The sequence below is a fragment of the Dicentrarchus labrax genome, unplaced genomic scaffold (genome assembly GCF_905237075.1).
Source record: "Dicentrarchus labrax unplaced genomic scaffold, dlabrax2021, whole genome shotgun sequence".
NCBI lineage: Eukaryota > Metazoa > Chordata > Actinopteri > Moronidae > Dicentrarchus > Dicentrarchus labrax.
In genome coordinates this window covers 11,306,276-11,325,851 of record NW_026136707.1, presented here as the reverse complement: position 1 = coordinate 11,325,851, position 19,576 = coordinate 11,306,276, and the positions used below count along the sequence as shown (strand labels likewise).

Below are 19,576 nucleotides of genomic sequence, written 5' to 3'. Positions count from 1 at the left end.
GCGCCGCCTCCGTCCCAGGTTCCTACTTTGGCCTTGGAGTCCCCTCTGTCGCCCCCACCACTGAGCCCAGAGGAGAGCCAGGAGGCTAGCCCCAACCTCAACACCTGCACTTCTAGCTGCTGAAGACAGCTCTAAGGACCAGGAGAGGACAAATATGGAGAGAAAACAGGGAGAGAGTGTGGGTGGGGGGTGCGGGGTGGGGGTCTTCTCACTTCAGACTAAAGGAGAGGAACAAGGAGGGAGGAGGTGATCCTCTGAAACTAATGCTACGAGAGAGGGATGAAGACGGGAGGAGAAATAATAGGATTAAGATGGAGGGCCAATATGAATGATGAGACGTGTTAGGGACTTTGGTGCGGTTTCCTTGATGAAGGAAGGAGAAGAAAAATGGAGATAAAATGGAGACTCTAAAAGGTGTGAGGGGGAGGAAGAATGTCAAGAGGGTGAGAAATGGAGGTAGAGAGGAGGAGGAGGAGGGAGAAGGAGAGAGGAGGAGAAATCACTAGGAATAATTATATGAACTCAGAGCTCCTAAATGGAATCCACTCCAATTACTAAAAAAGGCCTTTTATTCTATCTCTCTCTCTCTCTCTCTCTCGCGCGCGCTCTCTCTCTCTCTCTCTCTTTCCTCCCCCCTCTCCCAATCTCTCTCTCCCTTCATCAGGAATTAATGACCATGACTTTTTATCCTTATGATGTATTTTCTATCTGAATGCTAATTGTGTGTTAACGAGCATCCCTTTAACAGAAGGTTCGATCAATACGACCACGATTAAAAAAAAAAAAAAAAAAAAAAACTAGTGGCATGCACTGCACACACACACACACACACACACACACACACACACACACACACACACACACACACACACACACACCAGCCACGCAATACAAGTTAACACAGCACAAACATAAATACACAATCTTTCACAATGCAGGCCCTATTTACACTCACAGAAAGAAATTAATTCAGTAGCCCACAAGATAATATTATAGCCTATACTGCCAAGCACTCAATGCACTGTCAATCTCCACAGAGCACTGCCAAGCAATGTAGACACACTGTAAAAAATGTTCATCACTTTTGTGGGTGCGAGTTAATGCAGTAGTTTAGACTTACAATGCATAGTTGTGACATTTTAAATACTCAGTCGGGAGAATCGTAAATGTTCACTGAACTACACAAACTACAGATGAAGCTGTTGTCAATCACTAAGGGACGTAAGTCATCATAACGTCCGTTTGTGACGAGGAAGACAGTAGCAGATAATAAAATAACCTAACACAACTACAGCGGGACTTTATTTCTGCATTTATTAAATTACAAGTTAAGTTGAACTGATGTTTAAGTGTATTTGTAGGTTTGCTGTACTGATTTCTCTGGACAGTTTTATTATAAAAAAAAGAACCTCTTAAAATTGACAATTTATAGTTGTACGTGCATTAATACTGGGATGGTTTTAGGATGAAAGAACAGATCGCAACATAAACATTTATTTATTAATCAGGCATTTCAATCGGGTTAATTGATTTTGAAGAAGATGTCGCAACTGTTTTTGAAACTCTACAAGACAGAGCCTAGCACAAACTTGATGCTCCACATTTGGTTGAGTGTTCTCATTTCATGTTATTAAATTTACTGGAGTCTATCTAACCAGAGGTCTGCACTTAAATTAAGTCAAAAACGTTACCCACCAATAATAAATGATCTGCTTATTCTTTTACTGAGACGTGGCTGAAGTCAGTGGAGTCAAATTGACTTGGATGTTGTAGTTATTTATTGTTTTGTTTTCATTAAAAAAATATACTTAAAATAGCATTTTTACATTAGTACTTTAATTGACTGATTAATTTAAAAAAAAAATCCAATAATTATTTAGCTGTGTGATTATAAGTTGATGTGATTAATATTTTTTCACAGTGTATGGTTGTGTCTACGACCCTTCATAATGGGAAGAAGACCTTACTTACTGCCATTCTTCTTCAAGCTTGCAGTCCCAAAACAACGTACTGTTATCATGAATGTATTCTGTGTAAAGAAATACACTCAAACACTCTCTCTTGCTTGCTCGATCACTTAAACTGCCATGCAGACACAGGAACAGACACCAACACGCACTTACACACAGATACACACACCTCGACAACCAAAGTGCTCTCTCTTAAATGGACTTCAATAAGAGGCAGGGAACGCTGCTGTCACCGGGGACAAAAGATAGCAGGAGGCGTTGCAGATATCTTGACAATATTTCTGAGGGAATAACTGTGAAAATCTGGGCATGGACTTGTTACAGTGCTGTACATGGACTGCTCTTCACTGCTTTAAAACAGATCATGGTGGACTACGGATGAACACAAGGGAACACAAATAAACCTTATAAAGGATAAATGGCCATGAAGGAGCAGCTGTTTATGAAATAAATAAAACATAGAAAGCGAGACTTAAGGTATATCTGAGAGGATTTATAATGGTGATGGGAAAAGAGACAAGCCTACCCTTGCATTGGAGACAATATGAAAACTGTCTTATAGCGACACGCTGTGGCCGGAATACTGAATTACATACGCTTGGAATATTGTATAGTATGCTGTTAACGAAATCTAGCTTTGTATTGCTTAGTCTTTTCTACCATTATGATTAAACGCAGTTATAGCTGATATCTAATATTACTAAACTATAGTATTCTTCTCATTCGTCATGACAATTATGATATATGTATTAACAATACGTTAAATAATTATGAACAAGGAAAGTGCCGTTTGAGGTTGAAATTATTTTGTAATTTTATTTTATCAGAGAGAATTAATAAAGTATATATCTCTAACATTATAGCTTCCATGTTTTTCTGTGTCGCTGTTTTCATTTGATTTTTGTTTTATTTGTTTTATTTTTTATTTTTGGTGTGACGGGGCTCACAGTTTAGATATCCTTCATTCAGTGGAATCAATTTCCCCCTAATGCGACACAACAATAAGCAAAATGTGTTTCATTTTGTGCGTCTCACACCGAACAATTAATGAACATTTGGACATTACATAATGTAACAAACTAATTTTAGAGTTGCTACAGGCTATTTGGTTATTTTGTCCGTCAATGATGGGCCTATTTTCATATCTCTCTCACTGTAAAATGATTATCTCTCTGTTACTGTGGCCAATATCATTTATAATTTGTGACGAAACGCTGAAGAGAGCCACCATTTTTCCTCGATGTGATGGATATTTACGTTTTTGGGTTGTCATGGTTTCAATAGTTGCCAGGTTACCTGGACACCCTGTTGCTAAGTTACCGACGTTAGCAGCATCTTTGACGTTAGCTACCCTACCTGTAGCTAATATTCAAGTGAGTCGGTTGTCTTTCTTAAAAATAAGATTTAAATGAGATAATTGTTTTTTTAATCTTGTGTGTAATTTTACCTGTTAAATGTTGGGGGTTTAAAGGTAGCTAGGTTACGAATTTAGGCTAACTCTTATAGTTTTGCTGGAAAACTTGATAACCCGTTAGAAAACTACAACAAGGTAACCCTGAACCAAACTCTTTTGCTTCTTTGAGCATGAACATTAATCAACAAATGGAAGTTGGGATTAATGACTTTTGAATGTGTGTGTAAACCTAGTTTTAGTCAAAGTAATGGAAAAAATTAAAAAAAGCTGCACTTGCTGGTGTGTCTGTCTGTCTCTGTGCTTGTGTTAATCCATTTGTGTAACTTCAGGAAATCATCCAGACCTGACACTGAGTCTGTGTCCAGCCTCTGTCTATGTCCAAGCCTCTCTCTCTCTCTCTCTCTCTGTTCATCAGTCCTCTACCTGAGGCCAGTTTGTGCTCCGTCAGTCTCTGCTATACTGGCACCAATCACCACCAACATGAGCATGGGGCTCTGGTGAAGGGGGAAGTGGAGACATGTGGATGCTCAGTGAGTATGCTTGTGACTGGTTTTACCTTTGTCAAATCTGGGGGACCAATTTCACATTTTAATCCGACTACTTAGGGACGGCTGTCTAAGCAGGGATACAAGTGGCATCCTCTGTTTTTGTTTGCATTTGCATTCAGCACAAGCAAAAAATGATTTGAGTTTTAATTGAAATTAAGTTACAGTTGTATCGTGGATGCATTGGATATGATTAAGTTTGCAATAAACCTGCAAACTTTTCCTGACGCGTGAGTCAATGCAACAACAGTGAATATAAAGTACAATAATGCAGTGATGACTCTGTGCTAGTGCATATAATTAGTACTAATACGCTTATGGAAAAAAAAGACACAAAAAATGGGGAGGAGCCATTTTGTGCTACAGAACTGATTTTCATTTAGGTCCTTGTTAACTGATTATGTCTGAAAAGCCTGTGGTAACAACCTTTTAGGTCACTTATTTGGTCATCCTGCAAAAGATTGTCCTATTTTCCATTTTTATGTAATTCAAATTGTGGTTGGGAGTGTTTGTTGCAGCTGGAGATGCATTTTACAACAGAAGATTGTTTGTTTTAGGATTTGCATGTTTGTCAGACGTCCTCATACTAATTGGGTGTAATCCTTTGTTAGGTTTATAATCTTACCGCAGCAGGCCTAGCAAAGTAAGTGTGAGTGAGGAATAAAGTTTTAGCTGTGAAAAAGGTTCACAATAGGCAGGGTGAAGTTAGCTTTCTCTCGTCTTTCTCTCTTTTGTCTTTACTTTTTATTTGTTCATTTAAACAATTTTTCCCTTTCACACACTTCTGGTCTTTGTAAATAGAATAGACATTGTGGAGTTTTGAAGCTGTTATCATTACAGTACACGGTTTTCAAACATTATTATCAGGGCAGTGAAGATACCACAGTTCAGGATAGTCTGAAAAAGGACCACACACTCAGTATCTGTTATTTGTAATATCACATTATTTGTGCATGGATTGTCAGAATGTGCCAAACTAAAAAGACATTTATATAACTGCTCGCTGGCCATACCTCAGGGTGTGAGGTAATGAGTCACATTTAATAGTTTGACATCATAACAACAACTTGTTATATGTTAAGTACCTTATTTAGGTCTTCTTACTCATTGATGATAGTTGAGTCAAAGCTATTTAAATTAAACACCAGCGCTCGTTCCAAAGGTGAGCGAACACTAATCTTCTCTGGGCTTATCGTGTGTAAGTAAATGTACTCGAGCAAGAAGGCAGTCACAGCATTCACACAATTTTCCTGAACAGAGGAAATTGATTTAAATTTTTTTCATGAAACAGGAATCATAGTCCGTTGTGTGTGTAGCCCAGGGTGAAAATGAAACAGAATAACAGAGGTGTGGAAGCCAGGCAGCCTGAGGCGCTGTTCTGCCCGGGGCGCAGCACGTACCCAGATGTGATGAGCTTGTTATCTATGTTATTTACTGGCGGGCTCTTCTGCTCCCCGGGCGTTCATCATCTCTCTCAGGCTATGTCCATTGTCATGATTGTGCTCTATAATTTTAAGGCCAAGGTAATGTCCATAGCCTAGTTTTTTTAACACTCTCATTTGCTTCTCTCTCTCTCTCTCTCTCTCTCTCTCTCTCTCTCTCTCTCTCTCTCTCTCTTCTCCACCTGTTTCTCAGTCTCTCCATTTTCCAGGAAACCAATTTAGTCTTTCAGAATTGCAGTTTGAGCCAAGCATAGCAAAGGACCCACAGAAAATGGAAATTGCGATATGTTTTTACGCATATTCAGGCTAGACTCAGCCAAAACAATGACAATAATGTGACTGCAAGAACGTTTCATTACTCAAGAACATTTTACGAAAAAAGAAGAAGAAATGGCCAAAATGTAACACCAGAAAGAAAACATTTTAATTAATGTAACTAAGATGCATTAGTAGAATGATCAAACAATACATTGTCACAGGTTTTAAGCCATTTCTTATAATACACAATACTTTACATTATAGCTGACCACTTTCCAAAGTCAGGTGTGTTGTGGTTTAAAGGGGTAGTTGTGTTCTAAGGTCTAAATACAATCAACTCTTTTTTCTCCTTCTCTATGCCCAGATGTGAGCCTTGGTTTTTAGGTTACCAGTTTACCTGTAGAGCAACAACTCCCAGACAACAATAATAATGTCATGATTGTGTCAGCCACACTGACAGCTGTCTGGACAAGATGTGTTACACTGTTTCACACCCCAGTATCCATCCTAGTGCTCAGCCATCATGACACTTGTTCTTTTCTGTACTGTAGGGATTCTCGCGACCTACTGCAAAGACAAGGAATGCATCCTTTTTGGCAAGAGTTGACCCGTCATTCCAACTTTATTAAGATGACTTCAAATAAGTTGTATTCTAACCCCCCTTCTTTTCTCTAAAATTAAATCACCACACAAAAGGCAGTTTTTGCTATTTTTTTGTCCCCCTGAGGACAGTTTGACTATATAAGAAATAAATAGCTTACATACCCAAAAGCACAACACAACAACACAAAAGAGTATTTTCCTCATGTATCTTTTTCTCCAGACTTGGTTGATTCCCCTGAACTCCATGTGCTCTTCTGTTGCTGTCTGCATGGTGGAGCCCAGCTGCCTCATTACGCTTAAAAGCAGCGACCTTACCTCACACTCCTGTATTGGCGAGGATGGCTTGTGTGTTTCTGTGTATGTGTGTGCTCATCTAGCTTTGTCAGTGGAAGAGGAGGCAGACAGATGGATGCCAGAGGTTGGCCACCATTATCACCTGCCTGTACTGATCCACGATCATGTGGTACACCTGTCAACTATAATGTCATCATCATAACAACCGGCCCAAATGTCACCAGGTTCTGTCAGCGGGAGGCTGTTCCCATCGCAACAGGATCTTTTATCTCTAACTCCTCTTTGTGCTGACAGTAGAGATGAGTGGTGAACTGGAAGCTTCTATCAACAAAACCCATTATTTTGTGGACATATATAGCCGCTTCAGCATTGTTGCAGACATAACACAGGAGCATGGACTCACACGCACACAAACACACTATTACTTTCTCTCCCATCCTTTTCATGGCAGTAAAACCCTTCTGATGACTCCACCAGACTAGTCACAGTTCACCAGGAAGTGGAGATCTATGAACCCCCTGTTCTGTTGCCTGATGTCCTGGTGTTTCCCTGGCAACCAGAGGGTCAGACCTATACCAGCACATACAGGTCTGTGTGTGTGTGTGTGTGTGTGTGTGTGTGTGTGTGTGTGTGTGTGCATTTGTGTATTTATGGTAAGAGGGATTAGAGACAGTATTGAATTCATAAAGATTGGATTTTTTGTGTGCTTGTGTGTGTTTACGAGTGTGCGCGTGCTGAGCAGGAAGAGCGGGTCAGAGAGTGACAGTGATGTTGCCGTGGTGATGATGAAAGGAGATATAACAGTGGGAAGACTGAATATACATAACTCTCTACACACTACCATAGGATAGGTGAATGCACACACACCAAAATTCAAGATTCATACTAACTAAAGCAAAATATTCAGTCAACTCTTGCATCCTTGTCTACCTTTCTCCGTCCCCTTAGTCCCCGTCAGTCCCCATCTGTCAACCAGATGTCTTCAGAAGTTCCCCCGCCTATTGCCAGTCACCTGATCCTGCTCCTCCCTCCACACCTGTTCCTCAGTCAGTCCCTCAGTACCAGCCATGTTTACTGTTCATGTGCAATACTTTGTGTTATAGCCATATGTGCCTGCCTGCTCCCTGTTCTGTGGACCTGCCTGTGTTTGCTAGTTCGCAATCTGCTTTCTTATGTAAGAGGATCGGATTTCTTTGCCTCTTTGGACTGCCTTCATGTTGCCAAACTGTAAGTTCTTTATTGAACCTAGTTTCAAACAAAGTGACTTAAATTCAACCTGCTCTGCCTTTGTGTTGGAGGCCACAGACTGCTTCCTGATAGATTTCCATATCAGCATTTGGCCTCCAGGGTTAATTATAGTCCAAGTTGTTATAATGTCCACCTTTATTATAACAATACTCAGAAACCTGTAAGGTGGTGATTTAAAATATAAACTTGTAACATTACACTGCTCTCTTTAGCCAATACTGAAACCCAGTTAAATTTTTAGCTTAATATGTAGAAGTCTTTTGCTAATACCAGGTGAACATTTGTCATGAGTGGAATTCAGTGTCCAAACCTGATAACGCTACCACAACATTTTGTTTTTGTACTTTTATCGGGCTGAGTCAGTGCTTGCCTTGCGTCTCCACATCTTACAGTACAGCACTTTAGCATCTTGCATTAGTAATACTGTGTGTGTGTGTGTGTGTGTGTGTGTGTGTGTGTGTGTGTGTGTGTGTGTGTGTGTGGTCTTCAGCTCTGCTCCGCTTGGCCCAAGTAAGTCAAAGAGTTGTGGAAGCGCATAACTATCCCTGACTTACTTAATGCCAACTCCTCCTTTCATAGACACCTACGTAGACATTTTCATTTAATGGGGCTGTATGCACGCAATAAAGGGCTCAGAAGGTTATGGCAATATGCTTTCTCCCCTTTCTGTTCAATTAACTTTTCTCATGCTAAGTGCATAAGAGACTTGATTGGATTAGTTGGTTCTCTACCACATACACAATCATGGAAGTAATGTTGACATTCCATTAGCGATAAAATTATTAATGCGTGCGTTTGTTAGTATAACAGATCAGATTACAAGCTCTTAAAAGTCTACCTGAACCCTTCACACTTTAGTGGGCAGTCAGTAACTTTTTTAAATCCATAAATGTTTAATGTAGTTTCCTAAGAAGGTTGGCCAGCACCTAAATAGGAATTTACACAGTAAAGTGGTCCATGCATATTGTACGTTTTCAGCTAGGCAGTTTAACACAAGAGGATGATCATTCTTAGAAAGAACTGATATAGTTGGTGAAGTGCCGCTCATATGTTCTCTAGGGAGCTGGCTACTGTACAAGAGTAAATTCATTCTCCTTTTTCTTTTTTTTCCATAATACATTGAAGATTTTGTAAAGCTTGTTGATCATTGTATCAGGTTGCCGTGCAGGTAGAAGCAGCGGGCCCATGACATACCCTCATCACCATCACCACGGAAGCGAACCGGTACAATATTAGCTCCATGGCAACACTGGCCGCCCACACTCTCCTCTGGCTGCGTGCAGGGGACATGCCTGTATATGTGTGTGTGTGTGTGAGAGAGAGAGAGAAGGAGTAAGAGAGCAGAGGTTGTTAATTGACCTATTTTTCAGATTGTTAAGTTGAATCGGGATGAGGGGAGAGACGGTGGGCTTTTTAATGATGCCACAGGGGAGATGTGCTTTGCTTCCCCGCCGACAGGACTTCAACTGTTGCCACCTCCACTGACATAACTCTGCTACCTGTAACTCCTCTGCATACTATACTCACAGCAAGGGCCCAGTGCCACTTATACGTTTAATTCTCAGTTCACTCTTTCTTTTTCTCACTAAATGTGTGGCTTTTCTTCTCTCTTTCCTTATAGGTTTTTTGAGGCAGTGCTCTCCATCAGAGTGCCACACCTCATTGTAAAAGAGGAAGTTCTCAAGTTGTGGCCCTTTGGCCCCTTGGAGGAGGATGTGGACAGGCTGAAGGTGGGGGCAGTCGGCCAATTAGAGCCGAGGAACAGACAACAGCATGCCAGCAATGTTACTTGTGTGGCTTCCAGCATACAGGTGGGACTCTGGTATTTTGTCAAGTGAGATATTTTTAGCATCTTAGCCTGGCTCTAGAGTTGTCTCTTGACATCAGTACTCTGGGCACATTATTATATTAACTTTGTGCATGCGTGCCTGTTCAGTGGCTGGTGTTTGTCAGTATTGAAACTCCAGGCCCCTAACTATCAGCCATCAAAAAAGGAGAAAGTGGGCTGTATCTCCCCTGCTTCTTTGTCTTTATGCCCCCTCCTCCTCCTCTATCCTCCATCCAAACTCTGCCTTCAGTCCAAGTGCCCCACAAGCACAGCAAGTTTTTATTTCCTCTGCTCTTTTCCTCCTTGCCTCCCTGCTGCTAGCTCTATACCTTCTGCTTATCACACTCATAGACAGATGCTGAGAAGTGGGTACACACACACACACACACACACACAGAGGATTACATTTTAATTTCATATTCATTTGAACTCTGCTTTTACCCGCCCTCCCCTCCCTCCAACTCCTTCCATACCTCCCCAGTTACTTCTACTGAAAAGTAATGTTGGTTTCCATAGCAACCGCCTGTGTCTATATCAGACAGGAGTTTCCTAACACAGACTAGAAAGGATGCCGAGCAAGGGGAGTCACAAAAACACTCGCACGCTCACATGCATGCATTTGTGAAACAGTTGATTAGCAATCAGTGTGTACTTCACACTGACTGTTTATTTTTAATGAGCCCAGAGAAAGCTGTTGATTGGGTGATTCCGACAGGAATAGGCTTGAGTATATTACAAATTGGACATTCAAGTCAAATTGATTTTGCAAGACCTGATGTAATATGAAAAAAAAATTGTGAATCCCTAAACATTTCATTATTTTTTCATTTCATACTGCACTGAAGCTGAAGTGCCACCAGTGACAGCAGTGATTGTTGTGGGTTACAATTACTTTTGTGGGGATTTACTGTACTCTGTTGATGGACCATTTTTTAAACATAAACAAGAATGGTGTTCGGTTTTTCTGCCTTTCTATGGGAGTGTTTATGTTCACTGACATGTTTTTGCATCCGTCTCTATGTGCTGCTGTGGTGCTCTCTCACTTTTCAGAGGAATGTAGGTCAGTTGGACAGGAGACTGTAAATGGCCTATTGCGTGTGTTTGTGTGTTCCCTGCCTTTCCTCAAATGCATGCACAGATAGATCCTAGATCACTATGAACCCTGAGTAGGTATGAATGGGTAAAGGCAATGGGCGAACAAAATGAATGAATAAGTGAATGGAGCGAAATGGAACTTTTGTCTCTGTACTGTAGCACAGCACAGTGTTCAGTTAAATCATTTTAATATTCGTCATTCAAGTATTGTCTGTGTATTTCTGAAACACACTGTTTATAAACGACTGCTCAAATACAGAGTGTATTTACTTGTTTTGTCAATAACCAATTGTATATGTATGAGTTTACTATTCAAATGCATTTTTCTGACTGCACAACTTATTCCATTTGTGCAAACACACTCTGTAACAACTTGGCTAACCGAAACAACTGAGTGGCATCTGCCTAGTGATTATATATTTACATTTTGAGCCTTTCTCCCATGCAAACTATTGACAGCAGTCCCAACACATTATCTGCCTCCTCCATTAGGAGCTAGGCTGCAATTAGCCAACACAAAGCAGTGTGCTCAAACATTCTCAGTAGGTTGAAACAGCCTGTGTTTACATCTTCTCTCCGCCACCCTGTTTTTCTCCCTCCAACTCATGTCCCTCTATCACTCTGCTCGCTGCTTTGCTAAATGATCTGAGCAAATATTTTTGTACTTTTGTATTTTTACCATAGAAAAGAGCCACACTAGAAAGAATTTATTCCTATGCCCAACCTCGCGTTCTCCCCAGTGTCATAAGGGTGTGGAACTGTAGATAACGGGCTTTGACCAGAAGGGGGTGGAGTTTGACAACCTCACTTATCCCTCAATGACTCCTCAAACTCCTCTTCATCCCCCTAAATGTTCTTTTAAACATGGTGCTGGCAGACACACTCACAGCGTGCAGACTATTTAAGCTACATGGTCAGAATAATTAATGCAGGAAATTATCACCGACACAGGAATGATTAATTTCAAGCTGCGACAAACTGACATGACGGATTGTTTTTACCAGGTCGCCAGGCTTTTAATACTCACGGCCATTCAGGGATAGCATCCATCACTGTGACCCTCACTCCTGCAGAGAGGTGTGTGTAGTGTGTGTGTTCCTGTCTGTTTCTATGAACGTGCATGGGAGCTTGAGCGCGCATATGTGCATGTGCATGGTACAGATGTCTGTCTTGGTGTGTGTCTTTAAGCATATGTTTACTAATATATCAACTTTGTGACTGAGGGGCACAGGGGCCACAATTCCTACTGCTTCTGTGAGATGGTAAAATATATGCAGCAAAGCGGACCCCTCCTAAACCCTACCTGATGTAACCCACGAGGGACACACACTTAAACTCACATTTCATCGTATTTATCTCTTTTTACCTTGACACGGTAGTAGTAAAACCTGTCCAGGCCAGATCTTTCTTTTTCTGCCTCTCTTTCCTTCTGTGTCTTTCTGTGTAGCACAATGTGTAATATGTCAGTTTAAAAGAAAGATTCCTGTTGCAGTAAGACATTGTTTACCACAGTTTAGGGTAAACAGGATCCTGTTATACATCAATGACAGTTAGGATAATTGGGAGTGGGGAAAATGGGGAAATAATGTAAATGGCCTGCTGATTACGCTACAGATCAATCAGAGTCATCAAAGCCATTACAAATACAATAAGCAATTAAACTGAGAGCGTGCTGCAAACTGTGTTATTACAATCCAATTACTACCTGAATTTGTACGTTTTTTCTTTTTTAATCCAATGTTCAGCTTTTTAATCTTCAGACTGAATAGATTCCTTGTGTTTGGCTGTGTGTGGGTGTGTATGTCTTTGTGTTGTGTAGTCAAGACAGGAGTGAGTGTCTGCTTAAGTGTCCATGACACTCACTCTCTACCTGTACCTGTGGAGAGGCTTTAAACAGAAAAAAGGATTTAATAAATTCTAGCAGTGGAAAATAAATTTTACCCAGAAATCAAGAGTCTTCTAGTCAGGACCACTGTGTGCTGTTGTCTTGTTTACCAGAGCTGCCATCTGCCCTGTGCACCACGTTCTGTGTCAATGTGTGACAGGCCACGTCTTGTCACCATGGACTCCCAGGGGATTCTGACAAGTGGCCCAGACACTAGCTCTGCTCTGCTGGAGGTCGTTGCCATGGAGACATATGGGGTCAGCCAGACTCTGCTCGTCAGTGTTCGGGTCAGTTAATTGTGCACTGGATGCTAATGATGTGTAATGGCTCTGTCCTTGGCAAAGGAGAAATTCAAATAAACAAAATTGTACGTGTGTGTGTGTGTGTTGAACTCCAGGTCTCTTCAGTGAGCTTTTTTTACTCTTTTAATCTCTTCAGTTTCTGGTTCTTTTTCTCTCAGTCTTTCTCCCCAATCCTCTTTCATATCACTTTTTCATTCTACAACTTTCCTTTGGCTGAATTCAAAGCTGGGACGAGAATGCAAACTGCTCTGATCGATACAGTAAAAACTCATCTGGCCATGTCTCTGAATGATTTTTCTGCCCTTCACTATCGATCTTCTGGTCCCATCCTCCACTCTGCCTCCCAGTCAGTGATAACCTGGCACAGATGACTTCAGAATTTGACAGCCATCTTTTTTTATATATGTGTCCAGACTTTGCAGGACAAAAGAGTTTTAGCAGTGACAATGGATCCCATCAACACCTCCCTCAGTGACTACACTCCCCTTGCTATCCCTGTCTTTCTGTATCCATTCATACAATGCGCTGTGCTTAAGTACGGCAAACCTGTTCCAGATCAAACCAGATCAGATGGGCGCTTAATCGTGTATTTTAGGGCAGCCCTAAAGCATATTGGAACAGTGATGGTCTGCTGCAGGCTAGAGGAAGAACAGCAAGTCCTCAAAGAATTGGAGCTAATTTATGGATGCATGGATAAATGCAAACATTTATTGATAGACTCATATGCATATGAGTTCCAGAATAAACTAGCATCAACCAACACAACCCATATTCATCTATTGTCTTCCCGTTGCTCTTAATTTGTGTCAGCTGCACCCTTATCAAAAAGGAAAGCCACAGAGAGCCAGGCTGCACCCTGAGAGAATAATGCACTTTAGCACCCTCTACCTACAACTTAACATTTTACAGTCAGTGCTGAAAGTATCTCCACACTATGATCACAACACTAGTACTTGACACATAGCCCTTTTTAATCCTAGGTTTGGCAAAGTGTACTCTTCCTCGCTCTCTCATTCCCTGCAGGTGTGTGCAGATGTCGAGTGGCTGTCCACTCTCAGGATGAGTCTGTTTCCCAGCTGCTCTCCACTGACCCTCTCATTTCTCTGTCTGAGCCTCTTTGCGGGGTCAGTCCCCTCTCTGTCGCAGCTGTTCTCAGGTGTCCCAGAGATGCTTCTCTACCTGCCGGCCTTTCACTGCTTCGCGTCCGCCTGGTCCTTAGTGTGATGGGAACCAAGGACATGCTGTCATCCCTTAAGGTCTGTCACACACAAGTATAAAGAGACAAGGTTGTACACACAGTTTGTTACACAGCCTTTGAGCCTTAGAGTGAATTTAAATTATGTAAAGAATATTATTGCATTGAAATAATACTGAATTATTATTATTATTATACTCCCATTATCTGTAGACACCTGATTTTGAAAGTTCCAAGTAATATATGAATATTGGGTGCTAAATATCAACAGTCCACAAAGAAACTGTAAAAAACACTTTGACAAGTTTTGGGATATTTGGTTTTAAAATTCCTGTTTGGATATGACCATGCAGTGGCCACTATACTACACTATACGTTTATTCCTTATATATACTGTCAATGGTTTATTCCGACAGCTGTAGCCTTGAGCTCTGATACATTAGAGAGCTCTTCCATAGTACTGACAGTCACCTCCTCACTGGACCACATAGAACACAAATTATTACCTGTTTCACAGTTATACGGCTTAAGTATGAAAGAATAATTGAAAACCAGTTGGGATCATATGGCCTAGAGTTATTTACTTGTCTTTTTCAGTACTTCCCAGCAGTATATAACAATAATTTCTAATCATGTATTCAATTAAATTATGTGACCTGGATCCAGATAAGCCAAGAAATGGATGGATTAACCTATTACAAATGATTAGTGCATTTGTTTTTGATCAAATCCTCATTTGCACATTATGAGATGAGCTTCCTAGCTACTGTAGCTAGCAGTAGTGACGTGTTTGCCACAAGTGCGATGGTGCTGAAACTCCATAAACAATCCACCGTTGCAGCAATCCCACAATCATACAAAAAATAATTTTGTAACTAACATTAGTAAAAAACTTAATTAGGTTTTCAATGTCTGTATGTAGCCATTAATCCATTAGAACACCTTTAGTTGAAAGTATACGAGTGCTGCGTAAATTGTTTAACGTGGCTGTCGGAGAACACAGCATGAAAAGTGAGTGTAGAATAAACATTTATCCTTTAATAGTCATTCAGTAACCAGGAGGCACATAATATTCCCATTTACTATGATTTTATTTGTAAGCTGTGTCCAATATACAAGCAAGACACAAGAAAAATGTCACCATAGCAACAAGAAAGTTATCATTCACTCCCTCTCCTGATTCAGTTTCTTTATTCAGTGTATAACTCAATGCTGTCACATATAGCGACTGTGCAAATGGCCTACGTGCCTTAACAGCTGTGAGTAAACTGTAGGACAAAAGATTTCATCCCATTTATCTCTAGCTTTTCCCTCAAGCTACTAGTGTGATCATTATTTTGCAACTTCACAGGAATTCATCATCATTTTCACAGGAAGCTTTCAAGCACATGTAAATTCACAACCACAATGTTCATGATGATGTCATTTAGTGTCACAACACTTGCGTACTGTGTTTGTGTTTTACAAGCATCGGGAAACAGAAGCAGAGGCAGCGACGACTTTCCCTGAATCAACCCTCGTTCAGAATGAGAGCAGGCCCTGAACCAACACCACGGGCTTCGGAGCAGGCACCAATGACATCAGTGTTGACCCTAAATAAACTTCACTTTGGCCTTAACTTGAAAGATATATGTATTTAGTGTCTGGATTTATTACCAGCTTTAAACTCACACATCAGTCAACATTCCTTTTATACAGAGTGTAGCTTTTACATAGTAAAACTCAGGTTCATTTGCAATTTCAGCTCATGGTGCGTCCCCTTTCTCAGAACTGCTCTGATGTTTTCAAAGGACATTTGCATAAATGTATAGTGCTGTGTTAACTGTTAAACAACACCCGCCAGGCTCATCATATACCCTCACCTTCCTGTAAATGTTTATGCTTAATCACAGGGTGTAATGCCAACAAATGCAAAATTACTCGGCACAAAAAACTGTTAAGGCCACACGTCTGTACACATGGAGGATAGACTCCTCAAATGGTCCTGATCTTTACCAGCAATTTGTTAAGTGGTCCTGAGCTGACAAGTGTCTTTTACCAGACAAATGACATCTACGAACCATCAAGAGATTTAAAAAAACAACAAAAAGAACAGACTGGATGACAAACATGCAAGATTATTTTACCAAAAAACAACCTAAGTTTATTAAGAGAGAAGAATTAATAGATGAGCTGTGTTGGTGGGATGTCAACAACGCCAAGCATTTCTCTGTGCATATTCTCATTGGCTAATTATATTACATGCTCTCCGTCTCCTCGTTGCTGCATCAGCTCCATGGCAGTGTTACTTGATGTCCATCAAGCGGTGTTCATTCTACTTCCTCAACTGTGTCCAACCATGTCTGGTTAAACTAGTGCTGTTTCCTCCTGAAGGAGCATCCTGAGGAAAGATGGAGAATAGTTGATGTTATGTGTAGCTTGTGTTGATTGTTAATGTAAGGAGTATCTTGTCCATCCCGTTTATGTCTATGAGGATATAGTAAATATTAGAAATGCCTCTCAGTATACCAACACATTTTTGAATCACAAATTCCCAAAGCTCAAGGTGACAACTTCAAATGTTTTGTTTCATGCAACCACGAGTCCAAAACTCAAAAGAGTGTCAAATTACTTTTTGAGAACACCGTGGACACATTAAAATGCTGACATTTAAGAAGCAGGCGGTGCATCAACAATCGCTATTGGGGATTAACAGAACAAAGCCAGTCAATACATCAGGGATGGTGCATAAACTGACTCACTGACATATAGCAGGAGAGAAAACTAAAACTCATGTTGCTATCTGCCTTTTCAAAAAGACTGAATCATCTCCAAACAAGTGTGGTTTTAGTGCCAATAGCTGCAGCTGCACCAATAGTAACTCAGAGCTGAGTGCATTGAAAAGCCCTTAGTTACCACGGCAGCGGAGCTCAGGATAGAGTGGGTAGGACCAGTGAGAGCGTCAGTAAAAGCAAACCTTGACCTTAAGCTCAACCAATTCACTAACATACTGTATACAGTGCATCATCTTTTCTTCAATGTACTCTGACTGGTGAGACAAATCCGATTCATGTTTTATCAGAAATACCCGATTAGCTATTCTGAAACTACTTCTTGTTGTACTGACTCAAAAGAAACACAATGTCTGAATGAAGAAGGTATTTGTGCTTGTGGTTGATTGTGTAGAAATTGATCTTGAGTTATGATGAATTTCTGTCACAACCACAAGAGTCACTGTATGCCTTAGTTGACACCCTGTTCATGAAGAGTACAATGAGAGGGCAACACAAAGGCAAATATCCGGGCATCCGTTACAAGTGTATTATACAGCAAATACTGCTACCTGGCCCCCTTTCTGGTTGGAAGACCCCTCTCATTATGTGGTGTGTAACACACCACATGATAAGGCTTCTGATAACGGGTTACCCCAAAATCATGAATATATAGTGGACTAGAAACAATATTTACTTAATTTTATATTATTAATTAACATACTTGTTGGATGTATGTTTAGGTTTAATTCTGCTATCCTTTTTCCCACCCCCTTCGATTTTATTATTCTTTAATCATTAAATTATTCGGGTTATGACATATGGTGGTCTGGGGTGGGGGAAATTGTGTGTTGTGCTGTTCTTTGTTTAAACTCAAAAAAAGGTTTTGTTTTTTAAAATCCAATCAGGTTTTCTGTGAGTCAGTTTGTTGTAATTTGATTAAACACAACTTTATGATATCTGTGTGTGTGTGTGTAGGATATAATCCAACAATAATTCGCTCTACAATACAGGGCTACAAGATTGACTAATGATGCCGCTGCTGATATTGTAATTAAGTGCTGAAAACTCTACAATTTCCAATCAATGAAATTACCAAAAACCAATTAACACACAGTGAACCTGGGGCTTTTCATGCGGTATTCAATTATAATTTTACATGAACTATTAAATGATCTATTATTAGAACACACAACAGTTACACAAGTGACACATCTACAGTGTACATTGGTGCATTTTTAAAAAAAAGGCGTGTAGGGATATGTAGATTTAAGATGAACATGTAGTGGTTCTGTACCTTCTGTAAGGCGAGCTTTCCCTCCTGTAGGCTGGCAGAGGACTGTGGAACAGCCGACACACAGCACTACAGTCTGAGCGTGACTGAACACTGTGGTGATCTTGTAGCAACCTGCGAACAACACACAAATCAAATTTAAAAAAAACATTGAATGGGACAGCCCTTAAAATGTCATTACACATAATAGTCATTGAGCAACCCAGTGTACTGTACTGATGTGTCCTTGTAGCCGTTTGTGTAAAAGAGTCACTTTGAAACCCATTTAAACATAGACAGTCACAAGTGTCACTGTATGCCTTATTTGACACCCCAATCACTAACGGAACAATGAAAGGGCAACACATAAAGGCAAATATTTACATATTATACAAATACTTAAACCTGTTAGATAATAATAATTTATCAGCAATTAGTGAAAATCCTGCATTTAGACTTTAATTTAAATATCACTTGAGTGTATACTGTAATAAAATGTACTCAAATATCAAAAAGTACTGGTTGTATATTTTATTATTGTATATAATTGAAATGAAAAGCATTTCCATTAAAGTACATTTCCCTTCCATCAGTCTGAAGTCTCAATAGTTGTACTACTATTAGTACTTTAATAGGAAGTTGTATTTAGGCACAGTCAGTACTTCCGTGTATTGTGTTACTAAACACACTTTCTGTCTCCATTATCTATAAATGGCGGTTAACAAACAATCTCACCTGGACATTTGACATCCATAAAATAAGAATTAGGACACTGTACAAGACGTTTCTTCTTGTGTCTCCTCTTCTCCTCCTCGGGACTCGGGTGCAACAGATCCTTGGCGAGCTGAAAGGACATTACACACAAACAGTTCAGCTGAATATCAGTCTACACTGGTTGAAGTTTACCAACAGAGTCTTCAAGTTACTGCAATAAAATGATAAATTCCAGTTCTGGTCGCAGGTGCCAACTTTATTACTACATGATTCGAGGCAAAGGTCGAGATCGCTTTACAGTTTTATAATAAATATAACAAAGGGAAAGTAAACGCGCTCAAACCAAACGGATAACTAGGTTTTTTGGAGCAATCGCAACCCAAGATATCTTAGAAAGTGGAGTTTTTACCCCCAAAATAATCCACGTGTGACTGCTAGCGAGCAAGGGAGCAGCATGTGCTGCTTTTGTCGTACACGTGTTTCGCCATATTGCGTCCCTTTTTCACCTCCTTTACATTTACAGTACAGCAACATAAACACGTTGATTCCACCATAAACTAAACACTCTTTTATATCGTATTCAACTTTCTCCATTTTAACACTTTCTAACGACGGATGGCAAATATAAAAACCGTAGTGTTACTCACAGGCATGTCTGCGTGTCTGGACGCTCACCGGAAGATCACATCGGTAACGCACCGGAAACTTCTGGCTGACGGACAAACACAAAGCGGAAGTGTCTGGGTTTTTTGTTTGTTTG

The 19,576-nt window shown here is 40.3% G+C and overlaps 3 protein-coding genes and 2 non-coding genes across 8 annotated transcripts in view; 2 read left to right on the top strand and 3 right to left on the bottom strand.

Annotated features, from left to right (window-relative positions):
* kcnn3 (potassium intermediate/small conductance calcium-activated channel, subfamily N, member 3) overlaps positions 1–3,661 on the top strand; it is a 52,548-nt gene extending 48,887 nt beyond the window's left edge. For all 4 annotated transcript variants that reach the window (XM_051406324.1, XM_051406323.1, XM_051406322.1 and 1 more), the window contains one exon: positions 1–3,661. This exon is cut by the window's left edge and continues 300 nt beyond it. In XM_051406324.1, the coding sequence (XP_051262284.1) occupies positions 1–123 (123 nt within the window). In that variant the 3' untranslated portion in view covers positions 124–3,661.
* A 3,029-nt stretch (positions 3,662–6,690) lies between these two features.
* On the top strand, positions 6,691–15,708 carry LOC127367338 (uncharacterized). Its single transcript, XM_051407100.1, has 5 exons — positions 6,691–6,695; positions 7,475–7,753; positions 9,396–9,585; positions 12,696–12,869; positions 13,908–15,708. The coding sequence occupies exons 1-5, from the start codon at positions 6,691–6,693 to the stop codon at positions 14,106–14,108; spliced, it is 849 nt and encodes a 282-aa protein (XP_051263060.1). The 3' UTR covers positions 14,109–15,708.
* rps27.2 (ribosomal protein S27, isoform 2) lies at positions 15,152–19,545 on the bottom strand. Its single transcript, XM_051406327.1, has 4 exons — positions 19,464–19,545; positions 18,838–18,946; positions 18,127–18,237; positions 15,152–16,459 (listed from the first exon to the last, which is right to left on the bottom strand). Exons 1-4 carry the CDS (start codon positions 19,467–19,469, stop codon positions 16,431–16,433), a joined length of 255 nt encoding a protein of 84 aa, XP_051262287.1. The 5' UTR covers positions 19,470–19,545; the 3' UTR covers positions 15,152–16,430.
* Positions 17,219–17,353, bottom strand: LOC127367777 (small nucleolar RNA SNORA13). The gene has a single exon (XR_007885545.1). It is a non-coding gene; the product is annotated as a small nucleolar RNA SNORA13 (small nucleolar RNA).
* LOC127367776 (small nucleolar RNA SNORA13) lies at positions 18,342–18,477 on the bottom strand. Its single transcript, XR_007885544.1, has one exon. It is a non-coding gene; the product is annotated as a small nucleolar RNA SNORA13 (small nucleolar RNA).
* Positions 19,546–19,576: the final 31 nt, after the last annotated feature.

Excerpts from the sequence above, each read along its gene's own strand:
- LOC127367338 (XM_051407100.1), top strand. Across the intron at positions 9,586-12,695 it reads GTGTGGCTTCCAGCATACAG|AGCTGCCATCTGCCCTGTGC; the intron begins GTGGGACTCTGG and ends CTTGTTTACCAG. Across the intron at positions 12,870-13,907 it reads CTCTGCTCGTCAGTGTTCGG|GTGTGTGCAGATGTCGAGTG; the intron begins GTCAGTTAATTG and ends CATTCCCTGCAG.
- rps27.2 (XM_051406327.1), bottom strand. Across the intron at positions 18,238-18,837 it reads TATGGATGTCAAATGTCCAG|GTTGCTACAAGATCACCACA; the intron begins GTGAGATTGTTT and ends TGTTGTTCGCAG. Across the intron at positions 16,460-18,126 it reads GAAAGCTCGCCTTACAGAAG|GATGCTCCTTCAGGAGGAAA; the intron begins GTACAGAACCAC and ends ATCTTTCCTCAG.